Here is a 23,234-nt window from a genome sequence, read left to right on the forward strand (position 1 = left end):
GTGTTGTTCTCGCCTTCAGCTCCTTGTCTGTTTTCTGATTAGAGAGATAATGAGTCATTAGTTTCTAAATTAGATATTAGACAAGTATGAACTTTTTGAAACATATTAATAATAATAATGATGATAACAACATTATGTGTACTTAGTAACCAGGTAAGCATTTTACGTAAGCTGCTTTTGATTACGTGAAGTCAATTTTGATGATCATAATTGTGTGTTGTTGGGAGAAACAGTAAAAATATTATGCAATTTCAGAAGCTAAAAAACCCTCTCTTTTACTCTTTTACACTGTTGCTCCTGGTTCAGCAAAAAAAAAGGTAAGACAGGTCTAGCTCAGAGTAATTTAGCTGTCCCCATAAGTGTTTTCTCACATTCTAGCTTATCTGAATACATAAGCACAATTTCTAAAAAATTAAACAGGGCTGTGTAGCCTGCAGTACTGTAAGGATGAACACTGATGAAAATATTAGTTTTGGACAAGAGAGTCAGAGTCAAAGGTAAAGTCAGGCTTAGGAATTAGGAATTAATTGATTCTTAATAATTAAAAAATGGCTTCCTGGTTCTATCTTAAAGCTTTTTCCCCCTTACTTTTTTCGATAAATGTAGTACCCTCCACCAGCACCTGCTCCACAGATGACTAAACATGCAATTACTATTCCAGCGATGCAACCAGCCGAACAAGGTGATGTTTTGACAGCTAAAATAAAAAAAGCGGACAAGAACATGATTTTACACCATTCTGTAGACAGGAACTATAGTGGATACAAAGCATACAATAATTTCTCCCTTACTGTAATTTCACAGTGCATCACTTATGAATATCTATTTTTTCATTTTAAGAGTATGCCTTAGCGTCTCCTTTAGCTGGAGAACATTATTGTTTGGCAGAAAGGCTGATTTTGCTTTAGTAAACATGCTATCACATTTATGCTTTGCTTAAACGGGAACTCTTTGTGTCCCTATTGTGACTTCAGATGAAGGTGCATAAAAACAGATAAATTGCCTTAAGTGATGTCACCTGAGTCAGGGGGGACTTAATAAGACTTTATGCATGAGTCTGGGGATGTGGTGTTAAAAGGGCTTACTAGACCTCTGCACCCTGCTCCCCACCTCTGCTTGAGGCTACTCTTAGTGACAATAGGAACTAGCATAAAAAATCCAAATATCTGACCAAAATTTGGACAGTTGAGTTGCACTTTGGGTGATTTTGTGTGGTTTTCATACTGTTTTTTGAATTGTCCTTCAAGAGTTCCACAATGTTAAACTGCAGAAGTGAAATGCAACATTTTTTTGTAATCTTTTAAAGGTGGACGAAGCGATTCTAATCCAACAAAATGACAAATGCCATGATATAGAGTGAACAACCACACATCAAGTTTTGTAACTAATGTTAGCAAACTGTTGCTACAGTTGCTGCTACAACGCTAACATGCAGAAAGGACAAGACAGTCCCAGAGTCAGCAAAACAGCTTCAAACATATTTCCTGCTATTAAACACCCCAACAGAAGCAGCCAGTCACAAATCATGGCTAAATTGGATGGAATAGTGTTGTGTGATTGGGTGCCGGACACTTTATTTGTTTCCTGTTTACAGATCCAGGGCTGAGTTCAAACACTGTTTTGTTTTTCGGCGCACGCACATAAAAAACAGCTAGCAGACTATGAGGAGATATTTGCTGAATTTGACAAAAATATCATATAATATAAAAAAACGTGTATTGGATTAAAATTTTTCTAAAATAAATCTTACTCTTAATCTTAGACGTACAAGCTACTCTTGATATCATCAGAAATATAACATTGTGGAATAAAGTGGTCAACATCCAAGAGCATCAACAAAAATCAATCAACTCCATCTTGTTACCTGTTACAGACAACTGGTGGACCGCTGATGATGATGTTTTTCCAGTTACATTATTCATTGCTTCACAGATGTAGTTGCCACTGTCAGAAAGTTCAGTGATGTCTTTAGCAAACACAGAAGAGTTGTGTATCTCAGTCCCATTCAGTGTCCAGGTGTAACTAGCAGATGGTGTGGACTCAGCAGAGCAGGTTAATGTTAAGGTCTGTTCAATATGGATCTCATTTGGACCTGTGATTTGAACATTTTCTGGTCCATCTGAAAAAAACATAGTTGTAAAGTTCTTACAGCAGCACAAATAATAACTATGAAATAAAGAATATGAAACTTGTGTTACATGCTGACAAACCAAAACCAGTCGCACACAGTTATTTATGGCAGTCATCATTTTGAACAGTAAATGTACATTGTACAGTGTGTTACCTACAGTTAACAACCACGGTGTATGTAGCTTCCTCAGTGTTGATTGGGTTGCTGATTTTACAGGAATATTTACCACTGTCTTTTTTATTCAGACTGATAAAAGACAGCACTCTGTTGTTATCGTGAAGTATCATGTTGTCAGTCAGAGTCAGATTTGAGCCGTCCTTCACCCACTTTCTGGTAAAGACAGTGCCAGCTGCGTCACAGGTTAGGTTGACAGAGCTCCCCTCAATCGGCATGTTTGTTGATGATTTGACAGAAGCACCTGATATTCTCTCTGTAGAACAAAACATCACAGAATTTGTGTGAAAACATGAACAACTGACTGTTACTGTGTTACTATGGGGTTGATTGGGTGAGTAAATAAATATAATACCATTGTGAAGGAGCAAACATTACAAAAAAATCTTTAACAATTGAATTAAGTCGACAGTTGCAAGAGTCGTGATCTTTGCCAGGTAACATGCTCTCCATTTGTTCAAATGTTATTGTTTCAAAGTTTTGACCACAAGTCATAATAGAGCATGAAATCCTTAAACCTGAAATAAAGTTTTTTGCCTCTTGGAATCAGTGGAAACAAGTTGTAAACACAATATTGACACATAATTATTGTTGATAAGTTGATACAACTTTCTTTGGATACCTGTGACCTGGATGACTGAGAACCTTCACAGACATACAGCAAACTTGTTAGTGAACAGTTACCTATTTTTTAGGTTACACATTTAAGGAGATAGATGAGTAACTTGTATCACATCATCGTAGCATGTAATCTTCTGCTGTTGACGTCATTTCCACATTTCAAAAAACCCTAACTGTTCTAATTAGATGTGAAGTGCTTTATGACTTTTACCGACCTGTAAGAATAAATGAACAAGGATGAGTTGGCTGGCCCTCAGTGGATAAATAAGAAGAACCAGCTCAAGTCCATCGCTTTAGGGGCCTACACTGGGTTCTCTCCTAAGTTCTCTCCTAGGTTAGGGTGCAAAGTCGAGGCTTAGTAACTACTACTTAGTTAGTTTGTAACAAATTAGCTACTAAAATTGGTTGCACCACAATTACTAACTAACCTAACTAGTTTTGATGTAAAGTCATAACTATTGCGAGTGGCCAATCAGAGATCCTAGATTCCATCGTTATAGTTTTGTGCACATTAGCTTTCTTGCTGGTATGAGACACATGGCATCATAGCACATCGTAATATTTTGATTATCAATAAATAAGGGCTCTGCTGGATTGCAGTGTTGCATAATTGTATGCAATTTATAAAAAAATGATGCTGTGTGGCAAAAAAACTGCAGTTTAACAATTGTTGAGCTTTATTCTGTGACATTTAATGATTTACACCTACCCTGGGCTATGTGTAACTATCTAGTTGTTACTTTCAGAGTACAGTTGTAACTTATTAATTTAAGAAATGCATAAATAATGAACCAAGCGGTATCCATCACCTTGATAATGACCCCACAGAGGTTAAATGGCTGGGATTCCCTGCTAGTCAGTCAGAACTGAAGAAGCAAAACGTATTCAACCAAGTCCATTGGATTTTAACTTTCCTTGGATTACACAAATAATGTTTTTCTTGTCTTTTGTTATTTAAGATGAAGGTAATCTGATCTGAGAACACACTTAGCCAAACACAAATTATTTGGCGTTAAAGGTGGGGTATATGATTCTAATCCGATACACGTCTTTTTGTCAAATACAGTAAATAGCTCAAGGTCCATAGCTGTCCGTTTAGTGTGTGTGCGCAAAAAAAACACAGCCCTGGCTCTGTAAATGGGAAACGTTTACAACTAACTATATTATCTATATTATGCATTTTAGCTTTGCAGCAGCAACTGTGGCGTAAGTTTGCTAACCCACAACTATAGCTACTTGCTGTGTCATCATTTGCTCCAAATCATGGTATTTGGTGTGATATTGGATTTGTCCAGAATGGCAACCCCCACCTTTAACAGAATGCTAATTCCAGTACTATATCCAAATGCCACTACTGACAATAAAATGCTATCTTGTTGAATGTGTCACTACAGTAAAAACCTATTCATTTCAACTTACCCAGTACAGAGACAACTGATGGCTGAGAAGTTTGATATCTCATGGTTTTTTTGTTAAAGGCCTGGCAGCTGTAGTTACCACTGTGACTCATCTGAATGTTTATCAGTGTGAGCTCTGGTCCAGTATCAGACTGCAGGTCTCCATTCAGAAACCAGTTAAACAAGGCAGAGGGTCTGGAGACAGCTGAACAGGACAGACTGGTGTTTGATCCTTCCTCAAAGGATTCTTGTGTCGGAGATATTGTCAAATAAATATTTTCTGGGCCATCTACAGTGTGTGCCGTATGGGGAGTAAAAAGCAACAACAAAGTAGTAATGTTAGCAGCTTGAAAAAAGAGTGCGAAGCCTCAGTACACCATCAAATGAAGATCAAAGATGTATCTTTGAAGCTGTATGTCCACAGCACAGAGCAAACTGCATGAATATAGTGCAAGATAAATGTTATGCGCATGTAGGTTAATAACTCACAGCTGATGGTGAGGTTTACAGGATCACTTGTGCCATTACTGAAAGGATTGAACACACGACACCTGAATGGTCCCTGGTCATAGCGGGTCACACTGACTATAGTGAGAGTGGAGCCTCCATCTGTGAGCTGAACTCTGTCGCTGGCTGTAACCTCAGAGCTGCCGTTCAGCCAGAGGAAAGAGAGGGAGGATCCAGACGAGGAGCAGGACAAACTCATAGTACTGTTGAATTCCACCAAGTCTGTAGTGTTTGAGGTCACCACAACATTGGAAACACTTGCTGTGGGTGAAAAACACAGTGGTTTTATACTTGCCAGCTTTCTTGCCTAAAACCAATCAGACTGGATGGCAATGTCATTATCAGTCACTCCAAAAACAACTGAGATGTGAAAGGCAATATAATCTGTCACCAGACTAGATTACTGCAAAGATATTACAGTTACCGAAAATACTGTGTATTTAAAGAGGTGGTATTATGCTCATTTTCAGGTTCACAATCTTATTTAGGTTTTGTACCAGAACAGGTTTACATAGTTAAATTTTTTTTAAAAACGATGTATTGTTGTCATACTGCACATTGCTGCAGCTCTACTTTCACCCTGTCTGTTGAAGGCTTCGTTTCAGCTATTGTAGTGAACAACGGTGTGGATTTGTGCATTTTATATTGAATAAATTTGGAGCTACCCTAAATTCCTTTCTCCTCCCCAGAGAAGATGGGGAGGGGTCAAAGTTGCTTTCTCTAAGTGCTATCCTGACCATAAAACTGGCACCTTTTTGATTCCGAAGCTGATAACGCGGGGCCTGACTGTTAAACTGACAAAGGGACACGAGCCAGCCATTGGCATCTCCCTGAACAGCCTATCAAAACTGGCCCCCCCACACACGTTTCCGTGGCAACTGACCTTATTCTTTGTTTTATTACCACATCAAAGGGATACTCCTTGTCTCACCTAAGTGTGACATTGTCCAGACACTGAACTGGACTGCAATCTCCAAAGACTCAAAGTTTAATTAAATCTTTAGTTACCTGAATATGTTTGCCTCTATTTGAGTAGTTATGTTAACTGTTGTTGCTATCTGTTGTTTATTAGTGCTGAAAAGAAGTTACTTGTGCAGTGTTTTTATTTTCAGCAAGACACTCCTTCATCTAATGTAATCAGTGCTTGTTCATAATACTTTCTTACAAAATCCCTTTAGAAATGATGACAAAGAAATGTTTTACGATACTCTTAATCGCCAGCTTGAATTTAAGGATGAATCAACAAATTCCCCGGTTCCTAAGGAGAGACTATCTTTGATTTAATCCAAGCTTTCTTCATGTAACCTGAGCTCCCCCAAGTGGACGAAATAAGTATTACATGCCCTCGTCGGAAATGCCGTTAAATGTATAAATATCCTGACCAATAATGTGACAATTGTTTCCTGTTACCAAATGCTTAGAACAGTACAACCGTTCAACCATTGAGGTTCGATTGTGGAAAATATTTGATTATAATACGTGCAAATAGATTTCTTTTCTTTAGACATTAAGTTTAGAAAGGCAGTCCCTTGGGAAACCTGAGACGCCCCCTGGGGAACCACGCCCCAGGCAACAAAAGAGCGACACGTGACCTCTTGCCCTCTCTTCTCTTCGCTGTTGGCTCTTCCACTCGGCCCTCTGGACGCTTCGGCACGCGCAGCGTGCCTCGCCAGGCAACACCCAGACTCGGCCAGCAAAACAAACAGGCCCTTTGTTCGCCTGAAGCTACACACCTGAAGTGCCGCGACATCGATCTGCCTTCAGTTTGTTTTATTTTCTTTATTTCTTTTGTTTGTTAAAGTTATGAGTCCGTTAAGTTACACTGGACTAATTCAGGAACGACCAAGTTCCATTTTAAGCCTTTTTCGTCGAAGCCAACTTCACCGAGGTCAGACCAAGCCACGTGGTCTCGCCAGCTACAACGAAGGAAACCTGCAAACAGCCGAATTGCCAGACGGAGGAGGCGTTTTCAATCAGACACGGAGAACCCCGGAGAATCCCTAGCAAAAAGCCAGGATCGGCAGCTAGCGCGGGACCCGTGCAACAGGCCAAAAGCAGGCTGTCGACAAGCAGTAAGACTTAACACACGTCCTGTGATCAGATGTCCATTTTAACTCCTAAAATCATAGCATTACTTTATTTACATTAGTTCTTCTATGCCGTACGAGTCAAATGCTTCCCACAATCGAACCTCCAGGCTCATTGTTCAGCAAATGTTTATGTTCCCTGTATCCAACCATCTTTTTATCACCTTAGTTAGAGAATAAATTCACTGTAATATAATTAAGAGCTGTGTGTGTTGCCTATTTATAGTTCCTGCCAAGAGAATTGACCCTTTAGATATGAGACTGACTGACTGATTTAAGATAATTGAGTGATTATTAACTAACTGATCACTAGTAATAATTGTATAATTATTCAAACTACCTAGAGGTCCGGAGACTCTAGGATTATAACAACTCCAGTGGTGCCCTTAACGAGGAAATTATGAATTTTAATTCATAATTGGGTATCAATTCTCATAAATTTATTAAAATGCATAACTAATAAATTTAGGTCTACTACACTATGGAGTGATGCGTCCTGCCTCTACATGATCTTGTAGGGAGTTGCACATGTGCAGTTCCCAGTTAAGGATTACTAGCCAATCAGAAGCAGAGAAGGGCGGGTCAGTGAGAAGCCGGTGAGACAACAATGAGACCCATGCGAGCTGTGTAGTCTCGTCAAATGTTAAAAGTGAGGATAATGTTGCAGCGTGTAGGCTCATGTTAGGCTACGTATTGCCAGCCTTCAGTCACAGATAATTAGTAATATCACTAATTAATTTTACTTCAGTCACAGATGCCGACACCCTCGCCTTAATAGAGGCAATGATGCAAGCTGCAGTCAGTGTTTAACACATCAACGCTGACCGCCACGTTTTCGATTATTGTTTTTACTAGGCAATGGGTAAAATTGGATTTGATCACAGAGCTGGCCTACTAGGCTATTCGCTAAGCACCCCCTTCTGTTGGGTCGTCGCCCCCCCCCCCCGCGCCTTTCATTCTGTGGGAAACACTATGTTTACATACAATAATTGGGATTCATGTTGATGAAAATGGGTGGGCTGCCTTTTTGCTATCTTGGTTATGGAGTAATAATTCACCGTGTTGTCCACCTTTAGATGACCTGCATTAAAACAACATGGGGCGCAGTGTCAAAGATTCGCTTTTTGGAGTCCATCTTCAGAACATTGTAGTTTCATCACTGCAGGTCACGCCAGTAACATCCGCCGTCGCCTAGAAAATAGCGGTCGGATTCTCTGAGCTCCGCAGTCCTCTTTTCCTAAGTCCTTATGAATTCTCCTTCACATCTTTCCTTGACCTCATGACATTTTCCATTGAGGTCAAGGAAAGGTGGTTAGGAAAGGAGATTTTTTTTACTTTTCAGATGCAGCCACGGCTTCGGTTCAGCTGTAGCCTACATGTTGCTGACCAGCTTGACAACATAGACTGGATCAATAGTTTCAGAGTGGTGAGTTATTAAATCTGTAACAAAAGTATTTTTCATCCATAAATTTATAACTCTATACTCTATATCACAGTAACAACTTTGAACTTTAAATCTGCAACAAAAGTATTTTTCATCCATAAATTTATAACTGAGCTCTGTCTCACTTTATGTCCATTGACTGCCTGGAGGGTAGCTAGTGTTTGGAAGGGAGAGCAGAGGTGTGTGTGCTGCAGCTCAGTGTTTTTCCACCGGTGTTTTTGAGGGTGTATGACTAGCTGCTTGGCAAGCTTTATATGACGCACACTTTACGCTGGACTACAAACTGCTGTTTTCAGGCAGTTCAGAGCAGTGTTTTCTGTGCGAGTGGGTACTCCCTTTGGGCTGGACTTTGCAAACCTGTTACATGCACAAAAAAGCTATATAGCTCAATAAAGGAGAGGGAAAAAGCCAAAAAGCATAATACTACCTCTTTAAATAGTGATTGTTTTAACTATGATTGTCCTCAAGTTGCGTAGTAGTTATATTTTCTTGCAACAACCGTTCCTGTGCTACTGATCTTGAGTGCAAACAAATGTTTGTACTGTTTCTGTTTGTGCCACAAATGTTAGTACATCCTTTTTTATATTTAAGAAAGTTTTGCCTGATACAATTACTAGTACATCCCCAAATCCCGTCAGTAAAATCCACATTTCTTTGTACAAAACTTTGTATTCAAACTTACCCAGTACAAAAACAACTGAAAGCTGAGATGTTTCATATCTGTCCGTTTTGTTGTTAAAGGCCCGACAGCTGTAGTTTCCACTCTGACTCTCCTGAATGTTCATCAGTCTGAGCTCTGGTCCAGTATCAGAAAGCAGGTCTGCATTCAGAAACCAGTTAAAGTGGGCAGCAGGTCTGGAGTCAGCTGAGCAGGACAGGATGATGTTTGAACCTTCCTCATAATATTTTTGTGTTGGAGAAAGCTTCAAATTAATATTTTCTGGGCCATCTGAATTCCGGGATAAAAACAGAAAACAAATCACCAAAATGTAATGAAAAATAAAAAGGCATTCAGCTTTAGCTCGCTGTGCGGTATTCTAAGTGATTATTATGAGCAAGAAAAGAAACAGCTGTACAGTGTATTGTAACTGAACAGCCCTGCATTAAACACTTTCTATATGAAAATGACTGTATAAAGACTTAGTTGACACTGTGCTTTAGTTTGCAGTTGAACTGGATTCTGTTAGGTTGAAAATCGTATTGCTAATAAGTTGTCCAAACCATGACGGAACAAAGAAATAAACAAAAAAAAGCCACTCTTTACTAAGCTGTGACAATAATCTAAACTATCTCTGATGGTTGTATACAGATGTTGTCAGATAAAGTACTGTCATGTGGGTTAGCAACTTACAGCTGATGGTTAGGTTTACAGGATCACTGGTGCCATTACTGACAGGATTGAACACACGACACCTGAATGGTCCCTTGTCATAGCGGGTCACATTAACTATAGTGAGAGTAGAGCCTCCATCAGTGAGCTGAACTCTGTCGCTGGCTGTAACCTCAGAGCTGCCGTTCAGCCAGAGGAAAGAGAGGGAGGATCCAGAGAAGGAGCAGGACAGACGGACAGAGCTGCTGAACTCCACCAAGTCTGTGCTGCTGGCATTTACTATTACATTAAAAACTGTCTCTGTGGGTGGAAAACAAAATAGTTTTGACTCGTAATATTTGTCAAAATAACTTTTTACATCATTCAGCCCAAGCCAGAACTGTTGTAAGACCCCATCACTCATCGGAAGTTTAATCAGAAATTTGGTTTTACAGGTTGTTTATAATAATATATAGAATAATAGAAGTATTGCTATTTGTTTTTATCTTAGTATTGTGTAATTATTATTATGTTGTTAAGTTATAACATAATTAGATAGATCTTATTTGAAATCAATGAACACCTAAACACAATTATGTGAACAGAAAAAATATTTATTTCTCAATTGCTATAATCTCCACTCAGCACTGAAAGAGACGCAATATGAAACATTTGCTCACCATGTACAGACAGTCTGGTGGTTCCATGCGTTTGTGCTTCTCCCTGTGGTGTAACGGTAACTCTGTATTCTCCACTGTCATTAAGAGTCAGATTCCTGAGTTCCAGAGATGCAGTAGAAGTGAAATAGGTGATCCTGCCTTCATACTCTGGTCCAGTTACGTTTCCAACATTTGAACTGATTATGTTTCTGTCACCAATGTTCCAGCCCACTGCTATAAAGGGTTTCTCTGGTGGAGTCAGTGTTGTGGTGAACATCACCGTCCCTCCCACAGCTGCATTCAGAGGACCGTCTGGTAACAAACCAGCTCCTTTGGTTAAACCTTTAAGACACAGTTACAGGTCCGAGAATAACTAATAGTTTCAACAATATCCTTGATCGCAAAAACAGTGAGTTGAGAGCTTGACGTGAAGGTTGTTCAATCATAACCATTTGAAGCAGATTACATTTTGGCCCAGGATCTTTCCCACATTATGGAAATCAAGTCTAACAAAGTGGCGAAGTTACTAAGAGACCAGGGCCCGTATTTATCAAGCTTCTCAGAATTACTCATAAGAACACTGCTAAGAACTGACTTAAAAGTGAAAAAAATCTTGGCTGTGCTTAAAAGTTAGTTATCAAGCATCATAGTCCTAATTTGAATGAAGCGTAGGACTAAATCTTAAGTGTCAGTCTTAATACTGATTTACGACATTTTGCGTGCCGCAAACAGGATTTTGGATGACGATGTCGCTATAGACCAATCACTGAATAGATTTCCTTATTTAAGAATATTCTCATATAAATTCACAATGAATGGTGAAATTACTAAGAGGAGTTTATATTCAACACACATTCAACAATAAATAATTTTCAAGAGAATACATTATGATACAGGCCTACACATTAATAAATGAAAGATAAAAAAGTTTATCTTTATGTGAGCGCCATCAAATGCGCCTACTACTCATGTGAAGCCGGCTATTTGCATGTTTGCTTCTGTCGGATTACCGGGGGTGTTGTTGAGAAGTCGAGGAAACGCGTGACAATGTGCGGAACTGTAGCCTAATTACTATAATTGTTTCCATGACTATTTGGCTTATTGATGGTTGTGACGGGCCAAAATCATCAGATTTGCTGCGTTTGTCCTGTGGCAAAGAAACGAAGTGTCATCACCACCTTCAGTTTAGCTGAAAACGCATTAGGCCTAAAGTCAGTGGTGAGATGACGTCCCTCCCCAACTCGCTGACAAAGTTTATGCCTGCGCTGTCCGACCCCTTCTTATTAACTGTGCGTTGTCAAAATTCTTCCTCTCCTCTACGCATGTCTCCACAGCGCCATCACAAGCCCTACAGGCAGCTCCTAACCACTTGAGAGACCTCCCTAGCTCTCTTAAATAACTGGAGAAGAAGAGTGATTTTTAGCTTTAAGAAATTTGATAACTTGCTTTTATTCTTAAGTTTAGAAGTAGGAGTAAATTTCATGAATTCTCAGCACTTAAGACTAAAATGGCACTTTGAGAAGCTTGATAAATACATCAGAACATACAAACACAGTAAGCCTATAGTAAAGCACTTTAATATATCAAAATTTTAATAATAATAATATGACTTTTAATAAAGATACCTTTATGTTTTAAATGTTGATTACACCACAAGCAAGCCCATTTTAAATCAATTCTCAGTTTTAGAAATTTGTGGTTAACGATACTCTGTGGACTTTTGCTGTTATTCATGCTGCTATTCAGTCACAAAATCATGACTAGCAGATCACAAGATCTTGTATTCTTGATCATTAGCTAAATTCCTTCCCAAAACACCTTTCAACTATTCAACTATTTTTAAAGTAGACAGCAAAGGACGTTAACACTCTTACCTGTAAAAGCCACAGAGACGATACAAAGCAAACGTAATATATCCATTGATCTATCTTTTGTGAGACAGCTCAGGGAAGTTCAACCATCAAACTTTGACTGTCTTAATAAATATGAGCCTCCTGCAGCTGTAATTACAGGACATGACAGTAAATGCAGAGCTACTTGTTGAGTTACAACCTGTCTGCATATTGAGATAAGCCCACTGAATCTGTAGTCATGACCTAAAACTGCAGGACGTCGCCCTCTTGTGGTGTGATTGTGTTTGCTTTGGTCTACTGATGGATAATGAAGAGACGTGATAATGTGATATTAATAACCCCACGGGCGACAGGAGATAAAACTGATTTAGTTAATAGGGCATATTTGGTTAGGCTATTTAACTTGCACTCAGGTAGTTCAAGACACAGTAAGCTTTTAGCCCAAACTTGTACATAAAATCCTTTTAGCATAGTTATTAACCTGTAATATGCATGCAGCAAAGAAAATGCCCATATAATTTGACAGAAAGTTGGTGTTGATCTATCAGTTATTTGTAAAAGAGCTTAAAGTTTAAATAATATAAACAAAGCAAGGTAATGTCCCACAGACAGGGTCAGGCATGGCAAACTCATGCTGTGCAGCCATGAACGTAGTTCTAACCCACAGAACATAATTTTAAAGGTTCTAGTGGAGATCCCAGCGTTTGAAAAGACACCAAATGTTATGAAATTATACACAGGGCATCTAGAATATTTCGATTTGATAGGTGCAGCCATAAAAACATCTGCTTGGTTCTGAATATTCATTCTGTTCAGACATGACATATGGATGAAGAGCAAAAACTAATTGATACAAGTTTATTAAATATGATAAATCCCTTGAGATGAACCATCTCATTTCCTATTTTAAGAGTTAAAAATAAACAACTGGGTGTTAAGGTAGTATGTGCCAGTATGCTTCATTCAATACATGAATAAATGTGTGACATGATGAAAAATCTGAATGTGAAGATTCAGTGTCATCCAGGACATAGCTATCCAAGGACAGTTCAAATCAAAGGCAATTGAACCAGACACAGACCAATATTTATTCTTTGAGTCGTCTCACCCCATCTGGTGCATCAGCTAGGTGTCATCATAATACTGTACCACTGAGCTGACAACATACCAACATCTGCCCGAGCCCAAGGGAATGAGCATAAACACCTGAAGGAGGCACTTACAGCTTGTGGATATCCAAACTGAACACCAACAATACAGATGACAAGGAAGGATAAAGAGTAAAATGCAACAACATGATTCCATTTGTATCTAGAGTATAAAAGAAACACCACATCCCTGTGTGGATACCAAGGGGTATCTATCACCTTGATAATGACCCCATATTTTAGTCTTGATTAAAGTGTGGACCGACCAACAGACAGGTCGACATTGCCCAGAACAAATCCATATAAGGCCACTCTGAATAAACCCCCTGAATGTTGAATCATGATTCAAAACATGGACCTTGTTTATCATTAGGTGACCATTCAGAGATGTGATGACAGGAAAATCCCCACCGCACAGTACTTCCTTGTGCGACCATCATATATATTACAACAAAAATGATCCTGAAATCATCAAAAGGAAAGTGTTGTTGTTATACTTGATGATACTGCAGATGAAATTGAAATAGCTGTGATAAACTTCATCATCCTGGGAGTCATCACAGGTGAGATCTTACCGCTTAAAACAGCAGATACAAGCATGTGTTTATTTACTTATTTCTCAAGATATAACCATTAATTATTGATGCTCAGCAGCATCCGTTTACACCTGCTCCCTGTTTTGGGATTTGGGAGATAGAATGATACTGCAAATGTTTGTTGTTTTTACACACAAGATGAAACAATCTTGTCATGCATATGCATAAACACATTAGTTAGGTCCATAGACTCTGTAGATGGAGATATCCCTGTTAGCTGGCAACTTGTTGGACAGTGACACTTAAAAAATCAAGCCACTTTCTGTGTGGAACTTATTTTTCTTAACTCAGACAAGATATACAAAATAAACCATCATCAATTCAGTTAAAAATGTTCTTACTGGTAAATAATATATTTATAAACCAGAGTTGATTATTTAGCATCAGAAAGGTGCCTCTAGGTGACTTTCTTTCTCTGTAGGAGGAGAATTAGTTCTCCTCTTGTTGTGATCAGATTTTTTGATCAGCAGAAGAAACAAACTTTCCTCATATACGGGGTTGAAGAGGACACTAAATGTATCTGTGACATTTCAGCTTCTTCAGGTGGTTAACAATTTGATGGTCACATTAACTTTATTCAGAGGTTTTGTTTCTGTTCGCGGTAAATACACAAGTTAAAAAAAAAATTTAAGCAACAACGAAGCTACAGAAAAGAGCCTTCTATGTGCATACCCAGAAGGACTGTACTAAACAGGATATCAGCTTCCTCCACGAGAACAGATGATTGTTTTGTCTACTGCTGCTTTTGTTTTGAATAGTTATTAGAGCAATACTTAAATTATGATTCAAGCACATCATCACAGTGGCCAATTTTACAGTGTCCTCATTATCATCCTTCCCAGAGACCTGTAACTGTGTCTTTCAGGTTTAACCAAAGGAGCTGGTGTGTTGCCAGATGGTCCTCTGAATGCAGCTTTGGGAGGGACAGTGATGTTCAGCACAACACTGACTCCACCAGAAAAAACCTTTCTATCAGTGGTCTGGGCATTTATTGACTTACCTATGATCAAAATAATTACTTTAAATGGTGTAAACTTAACTTACAAAGGCAGGAACAAACTATTCACATATCCTGCATCTCTGTGACAGTAGAGAATACACTGTTTTCATTATACCACAGGAAGAAGGACGGATGGAAATAACGTATGGAAGCACCAGACTGGAAGTTCATGGTGAGCAAATATTTCAAGTTACAGAGATTAATCATAATTATTGAACAATAAATAAATATTTATCCATCCATCCATCGTCAACCGCTTATCCTGCATACAGGGTCGCGGGTATATGGTCGATTTAGTTTGTTTGTTTTATCAATCTGTCAACACTAAAAAAATAACTCAGGTAAAACATAATTCTCAGCTATTACAATACATAATTCCTATGATGGTAGGCAAAACAATAAAGACCTTATAGTATATTAAAGAAACATGTAGGCTATCTACTAAACTCTCCAAGATTACCTACTGGAAGACACCTTGAGAACAATTTATAAAGTCCCTGTGACCAAGTAAATCCACGTTATTTGTAACAAATGATTAAACTTTACAATGCCCTATAGCATGACCAGCTACAGTGTTATAGAATTTGGGGGGGGGGGGGGGGGCAACAGGGGCACCCTGGAATACAGCCCTTGGTCCCCCCAAATGGCCCCCCCTCTGAACGAAAAGTCTAAGGCAGTCCTAAGGAATTAGCAACCTCCATGTGGCCCAGCACATGATCTAATATAGCCTATATGACAACAAAAGTACACTACATGTGTAGTGTATGAAAGAATCTAAAGAGTGAGCTACTGTAGGCTATATCATTTATCTCTGTTGAGTTTCACATGAGCTGTACTGATCACCGCCAATCAAGGTTCAACACTTACTTTCAGACCTGCAGCCTCTCCGCTCCTCGGTGTGTCTGCAGAGCACCTCCACTCCACACGCGCGCGCGCGCACGCGCGAACACACAGAACGAAGTCAGCCAGCTGATAATAATAATAATAATAATAATCATCATAATAATAAACATTGTTGACTACTCCTCTCGTTAGTGTAGATACGTGGTTCAGTAAAAACTTTGCGAGTAAAAAGCCATTACTTTACCAACACACCTGTTTAATAATACGCAAAACGCCATGTTTTAATCTGCTCAGTCTCTCATCCACCGCAGCTGTGTTTAGGTTTTACACAGGCACAGCGCTAGTTCAGCTAATATCTTATTGTTAAAAACAAGCTGAAGTGAAAGCTGTCTGTCTTTAGTAACTGTTTAGCTTAGTTTACCTGTACTTTAAAATATGGCACATAATAAACTCAGCTGGTGGCTGAGACAGACCAGCCCTCCTCTCTACCAGCAGCAGAAGAGGGAGGAGGAGGACAGGAGAGACTGAGTTGTTCATAATTTGTAAACTTCACACAGTATGTTGATGTCAGGAATATGTAATATTTATTTTACTGACATGTTAAATTTGTTTCCAGTGATATATTAATGAATTTCTAGAAATAACAAAAGATTTAAATAATATATGCAATTATTTAGTAATAAATAGGTCTGATAAGAGCATCAATAAAGAACTGAACCAATAAGGATTACCAATACAATTGTGTCAATAAAATCTTAATGATCCCAACTCCTGAGAAATGTCGGCCTATCTCTGTGTCCTGGTTTTAAAATCCAGCCCAGTTGAATTGTAGACAATAATTTGTCCTTGTAATCCATGTTTCCATTGCATGGATAGCCTTTGGATATTTCTGGAAATTGTCCCGAGTCCCCCTCCTTAAAGGGTAAGTTATTATCATAACAATTTAATAATGCATTGCATTTAAACAGCAATTTTCATACACAAAAAGCGATAACAGTAGCCTACTGGTCAAACAGGAATGTTTTGTTTTGTGTAAAGTAATTTAATAATAATATATAACTAAGTTACTGAAAAGATCCTGTTACTGAAACAAATAACTGTAAGTTACTGAAACATACTAAAACATTACATTATATGTAATTTCTACAGTTATTAACCACATAACACCCAGTATAATACTGTATATCCTCTTTCCAGTAAATAACTGTATTTCCACTGTATTATGGGAATTTTAGGTGATGTCAGACACCATATACAGCGGTTTACTGTAATTAAAAAATCTTATGTATCAAATTTTAAAATTACGGTAAACCACTGTATATGGTTATATGATAATATGATCTTCCTGTAACACAAGTTTAAGTTTAAGTTTTATATTTGAAATTGTATGCTTTAGATCCAAAGGCATAAAAGATAGTTCCTGTTTATTCAATGGTGTAAAATCATGTTTTTATTTTTGCTGTCAAAACATCACCCTGTTCTGCTGGTTGCATCGCTGGAATAGTAATCGCATGTTTAGTCGTCTGTGGAGTAGGTGTTGGTGGAGGATACTACATATTTTGACAAAAGTAAGTGGGAAAAAGCTTTAAGATATAATCAGGAAGCCATCTTTTTAATCGTTTGTAATCAATACCAATTATGGTAAATGTGTCAGCTCAGTACTTTCGAGTTTGGACTTGCAGGTCAATTCAGTTTTAATAATAAATGTGGGATTGCTGCAGGACGGGAGGGAGTGTTAGGATCAGAAATGTCAAGAGAGTGAGAACATGGTAAGGGAAGAGAGCAGGTAGAAAATATGGAACTACAATCAGGTTGTGACGGTAAAACTTTGTTTACTCAACCTACAACAGGTTGATGTTCAGCAAAGAGTCACATGCCTATGTGCTGGTTTTGCTAGTCTCACAATATGTTTATTGTCTTTATAGTCCTAAGCCAGATTTAACTTTCACTCTGACTCTCTTGTCCAAAACCAACATTTTCATCGGTGTTCATTCACCCTTACAGTAGCCTTCTGTACATAACCCTGTTTGAAAGTCAGGGAAATCACCTGGAGGTATTTGAGTTAAGTAAAAAATAGCCTTCACAATTTATTATCTGGTTAGACATTTCCCTCTGTCACATTCTGCCTGTCGGCCACGTTTTAGTTTTGCCCCTGAGTTTTTGTTATATTTGATCAGTTCAGTATCTGTTAATTAGTATGTTGTTTAAGGGTTCAGTCCAGTCTGTTGTCCTGTGTCCAGTCTGTTAATGTCATTGTAAGCTCTGCTTGATTTGTTATCCCTTTGATTATTATCTCTCCGTGTTTATCTGTTCAGTCATCCTAGTCTGTGGTTGAGTTGTCAGTGTTGCCCTGTTTCCTTGTCGTCCTTAGCCACTCTGTGTCATTAGTTCAGTCCTTGTTTGTGTTGTTGCTAATGCCTTGTGTTATACTCCCTGTTTCTGTCCTGTTTACTTAAACCTTAGCAGTTGGTCAATGTTTTCTGTTTGTGGTTTTGGTCCCTGGTCTTGTGTTCTCTGTTTAGTCTTGTGCATTCCCTTGTTCATCTACTGGTTCTGTTTAGCTCTGCATCTCAGCCCTGTGTCCTAGTTGTGTCTCAGTTCATGTCTTAGTGTTTACTTTTGGTCTGTATTCTGGGTTAACTGTCTCTCTGCTGGCCTGCCGGTCTCTCCGTTTTCCTGCTGTCTCTCCGCCTCCCTCGTTAACCTGATCACCTGTGTTGCTCCCTCCCAGCTCGTTAACCCATGTGTGCATATATACTTGTTTGTTCCCTCAGTCTGTGTCCGGTCATTGTGTTGTCATGTGTAGTGTGTTACACTCAGTCATCTGTTTGGAGGATCGTTCTCTCTTATTCTGGATTACCTGCCTGATTTGGACCTAGTTCCAGTGCTGTATGGATTTGGTTTTATTTTGGACTCTGTCTGCACCTTTCTGTGTACACCCTGTGTTTCTGTAAGTTTGAATAAACCCCTGAACTGTACCTCTACCTTGGTGTCTTGCGTTTGGGCTCGCACCTCCTCTGCGCTCACCACCTCCGAATCGTGACACTCTTTGTATATTCAATATTGATTAGTTTCAGTACTTTCACATAGACTAATTTTCACAGCTACATGACCTAAATTGTGTTCTATTAATAATGATTTTGTTTATAAAATGAACATAGTTTGCATAACTGGATTTGGTGGGGGGGGGGGGGGGGGGGTCTTTAAAAAAACTTACAGGTATAAGAATTTAAATACCTGTTGTTTTGTTTATTGATAGGTACATCAACTTATCATTAAATAGTTATTATAAAATTTAGGAATCTCTACATAATGTAACATACTTGGTTACTTTTAGTTCTGAGTAGCATCTAGCTGGCCACATTTGAACAATGCTCTAATTTAAATTTAGAATCAACAACAAACATCAGGCACATGATACAGGTAAGTAGGCTACTCATCTGACCTACACATGCAACACGTCCTCATACCTAAGTGTCCCAAAACTACACATAAGACCATTTCCAAAACAACATCGCCCATATGTTCATTGGGAAGTACAATGACATTTTTTACCGTTTCCAATAATGACCTGTATGAGCGTTGGCAAGTACTGGTCCAGCGACCTTTAGTAGGCCTACGTTACGTATTGTAAGTAACACAATGTTTTAACACGTGGAAAATGTAACATAAAAGTAGTAGTTTGGTTAGTTTTAGGCAACAAACTTCTTTAGGTTTAGGCAACAAAATTATTTGGTTAGTTTTAGGAAAGATTGTGGTTTGTGTTAAGATAAGCACATTGCATAACTTAAGTCAGTAAGTCATCTACAAAACTTTATCTAACCTAAAACTTGTTATCTTTGACTTTCTTTTACATGGAACTTGAGCCTCGTCATCTTGAGTGAAAGTCCTGAGTTTACATCACTCATCCATACACCCCACCACCATCCTTAGGTAGACTTTTTCTACCACCAGGGGTTGTGGCCTAACTAAAAATGTAAATTTGGGTCATAATGAATGTTTGGATAAAAACAGCAACTCCCTGAAGTAATCAGTTCTTTACATTTTCTTCCTGCAGATGATCAGAAAAAAAAAATGTATGTAAAGTTTTCACCTGCGCCAAGAAGATAAGAGACACCAATGTTGGGTTGTTTTTTTTTAAATGATACATTTTCTCTTATGTTTGGGTTATATTTTCTTTTAGAAATCATCACTAACAGAATTACAAGTGTATCTGAAAGGGTTATTGTCAGCCACACAGCAAAATAAATGTGCTCAAAGCTGCATTGTGACTTTTTGGACACTTGTAGGCGAGCACCACAACATGTTGACACATGGTGATATATTCACACCTTATTTTTTTGTTTGCTAACACATTTCCATGTGTTGGCAAACAATTTGCCATTTATCCATCCAGTACAGATCAACAGTAGCATTTATTCTGTGTTTCTGGCCACTTGTTGAATAAAATATTCACTCATTTGCAATGGGTTTATTAGCGCGTTTTTCCTGAAAAACTCTGCCATAGACGGAGTTCTTCAAACCCAAAACAAAGAAAGCTCAGCTGAGCTACATGAAAGTGATAATTCACCCAACGCATGTATGTGCTATATACAGGTGCTGGTCATATAATTAGAATATCATCAAAGTTGATTTCAGTAATTCCATTCAAAATGTGAAACTTGGATATTATATTTATTCATTACACACAGACTGATATTTCAAATGTTTTTCATTTAATTGTGATGATTAAAACTGACAACTAATGAAAATCCCAAATTCAGTATCTCCGAAAATTAGAATATTACTTAAGACAATACAAAAAAAGGATTTTTAGAAATGTTGGCCAACAGAAAAGTATGAACAGGAAAAGTATGAGCATGTACAGCACTCAATACTTAGTTGGGGCTCCTTTTGCCTGAATTCCTGCAGCAATGCGGCGTGGCATGGAGTCGATCGATCTGTGACACTACTCAGGTGTTATGAGAGCCCAGGTTGCTCTGATAGTGGCCTTCAGCTCTTCTGCATTGTTGGGTCTGGCGTATCGCATCTTACTCTTCACAATACCCCATAGATTTTCTATAGGGTTAAGGTCAGGCGAGTTTGCTGGCCAATTAAGAACAGGGATACCATGGTCCTTAAACCAGGTACTGGTAGTTTTGGCACTGTGTGCAGGTGCCAAGTCCTGTTGGAAAATGAAATCTGCATCTCCATAAAGTTGGTCAGCAGCAGGAAGCATGAAGTGCTCTAAAACTTCCTGGTAGACGGCTGCGTTGACCTTGTACCTCAGAAAACACAGTGGACCAACACCAGCAGATGACATGGCACCCCAAACCATCACTGACTGTGGAAACTTTACACTGGACTTCAAGCAACGTGGATTCTGTGCCTCTCCTCTCTTCCTCCAGACTCTGGGACCTTGATTTCCAAAGGAAATGCAAAATTTACTTTCATCAGAGAACATAACTTTGGACCACTCAGCAGCAGTCCAGTCCTTTTTGTCTTTAGCGTAGGCGAGACGCTTCAGACGCTGTGTCTTGTTCAAGAGTGGTTTGACACAAGGAATGCGACAGCTGAAACCCATGTCTTGCATACGTCTGTGCGTGGTGGTTCTTGAAGCACTGACTCTTCGTTGTTAACTCTTTGTGAATCTCCCCCACATTGTGCGGTTATCCCTATTGCTTGTACACTTTTTTCTACCACATCTTTTCCTTCCCTTCGCCTCTCAATTAATGTGCTTGGACACAGAGCTCTGTGAACAGCCAGCCTCTTTAGCAATGACCTTTTGTGTCTTGCCCTCCTTGTGTAAGGTGTCAATGGTCGTCTTTTGCACAGCTGTCAAGTCAGAAGTCTTCCCAATGATTGTGTAGCCTACAGAACTAGACTGAGAGACCATTTAAAGGCCTTTGCAGGAGTTGCAGTTTTGAGTTAATGAGCTGATTAGCATGTGGCACCAGGTGTCTTCAATATTGAACCTTTTCACAATATTCTAATTTTCTGAGATACTGATTTTGGGGTTTTCATTAGTTGTCAATTATAATCATCAAAATTAAAAGGAATTAACACTTGAAATATATCAGTCTGTGTGGAATTAATGTATACATTATACAAGTTTCACTTTCTGAATGGAATTACTGAAATAAATCAACTTTTTGATGATATTCTAATTATTATGACCAGCACCTGTATGTTGGATAAATGTTGTATGGAAAGACTTGTATGGATTCTCTTCACTTGCATGACACAATGGGAGTGTTGTATGTTACACACTGGAATGTGTATGGAGAAGAAAGATTCACACAGTATATAGCACACTGGTAAATCCTTCTTTTGGCCAGATGGCCCACATTAGGACATCAGACAGCAGTGTTAGAACCAGGTTAGAACAGAAGGGCATGCAGGTTTAACTCTGGGCTGAGGGTGAATGATGAAGATGATAACTAGGCTGAAAATAAAGCATAAATATCAAAAACCAAATGACATTAACAACAATAAATACATCTATATCAGTAATCTGGATTCAAAACATTTAATAAAGACACAGTACAGGCCTTCAGTTAAATACTGCCACCTGCTGGTAGAAAGGGGAAACAGCTTGGTACATTACGGTGGGAACCACATTAAATATTTATTTAATATTAAAAATATAGAACTGACAGTAACAACTCTGCACACACAATCATTTCTTAGATTAACCTATAGTAGCCTACCAACTGTACTGCACCAAACAATGCGCTTAAAAAACGTGACTCTTGCTGTTTACATGAATAAAAGCACAATATTATAGTGCATGTAATCAACTGCTGTTGCTAACGTATTTCTCTCGGTCCAGGTTTATTTATTTATTTATTTTCATCTAACATCACCCTGGTATAACGTTAGTGCTGCATAATGCTACAGATACAGCTACAGTAGATTAAATATTTTAACGCAGCTCGTAGTTGTCATTATAGTAGTCAGACTTATGTGTGAAGAGCCGGAGGTTTCTGCTTGGTGAAACCTGGTGAGCATTACTGAGAGTCAGAAAGCATCTCCTCTGGCTCTGGGCTTTAAGACTTTTACTGCCTTTCTTGGCTTTAATTCTGATTTGATGAGCCACCAGGGGAAGTTCTGCACTGTTTGAACCCGTGTAAAGTAAAATAAAAGTGAAACTGAGTCCCAAGACAGGTGATGTGAGCCTGTGCAGGTTTGAGGACTGATGATAGTATCAAGGCTGGTCCCATCACCTACCATCACTCTCTGTTTAAATAAATGCTGGACTCTCAGGACAAAGCAGAACACCACTCCTTCCTCCAGCACCAGAGAAGGGCCCTGTTGTCACTTTCAGATATTTACATCATGATTTATGGTAACAACAACACCTTGTAACTGTGGCTCTGCCTTTGTGCATAAGGAAATGTAAATACATGGTGAGATGTACTAGACCCACCTCCAACCTGTCCACCCTACCCGGGTCACCATCCTTTAGGACCAATCACCTTCTCCC

The 23,234-nt window shown here is 38.8% G+C and overlaps 1 protein-coding gene across 1 annotated transcript in view; it reads right to left on the reverse strand.

Annotated features, from left to right (window-relative positions):
• Window positions 1–12,326, reverse strand: part of LOC119897360 (carcinoembryonic antigen-related cell adhesion molecule 5-like) — a 138,723-nt gene extending 126,397 nt beyond the window's left edge. Inside the window, 6 exon segments of the mRNA XM_038711004.1 lie at window positions 4,346–4,612; window positions 4,813–5,091; window positions 9,044–9,310; window positions 9,713–9,991; window positions 10,351–10,671; window positions 12,204–12,326. Of these exon segments, the coding sequence (XP_038566932.1) occupies window positions 4,346–4,612; window positions 4,813–5,091; window positions 9,044–9,310; window positions 9,713–9,991; window positions 10,351–10,671; window positions 12,204–12,249 (1,459 nt within the window). The 5' untranslated portion in view covers window positions 12,250–12,326.
• Window positions 12,327–23,234: the final 10,908 nt, after the last annotated feature.

Source organism: Micropterus salmoides, unplaced genomic scaffold, assembly GCF_014851395.1.
Source record: "Micropterus salmoides isolate LMB-PRFRI ecotype aquatic unplaced genomic scaffold, ASM1485139v1 Ms_hic_scaffold_11, whole genome shotgun sequence".
NCBI classification, from domain to species: domain Eukaryota; kingdom Metazoa; phylum Chordata; class Actinopteri; order Centrarchiformes; family Centrarchidae; genus Micropterus; species Micropterus salmoides.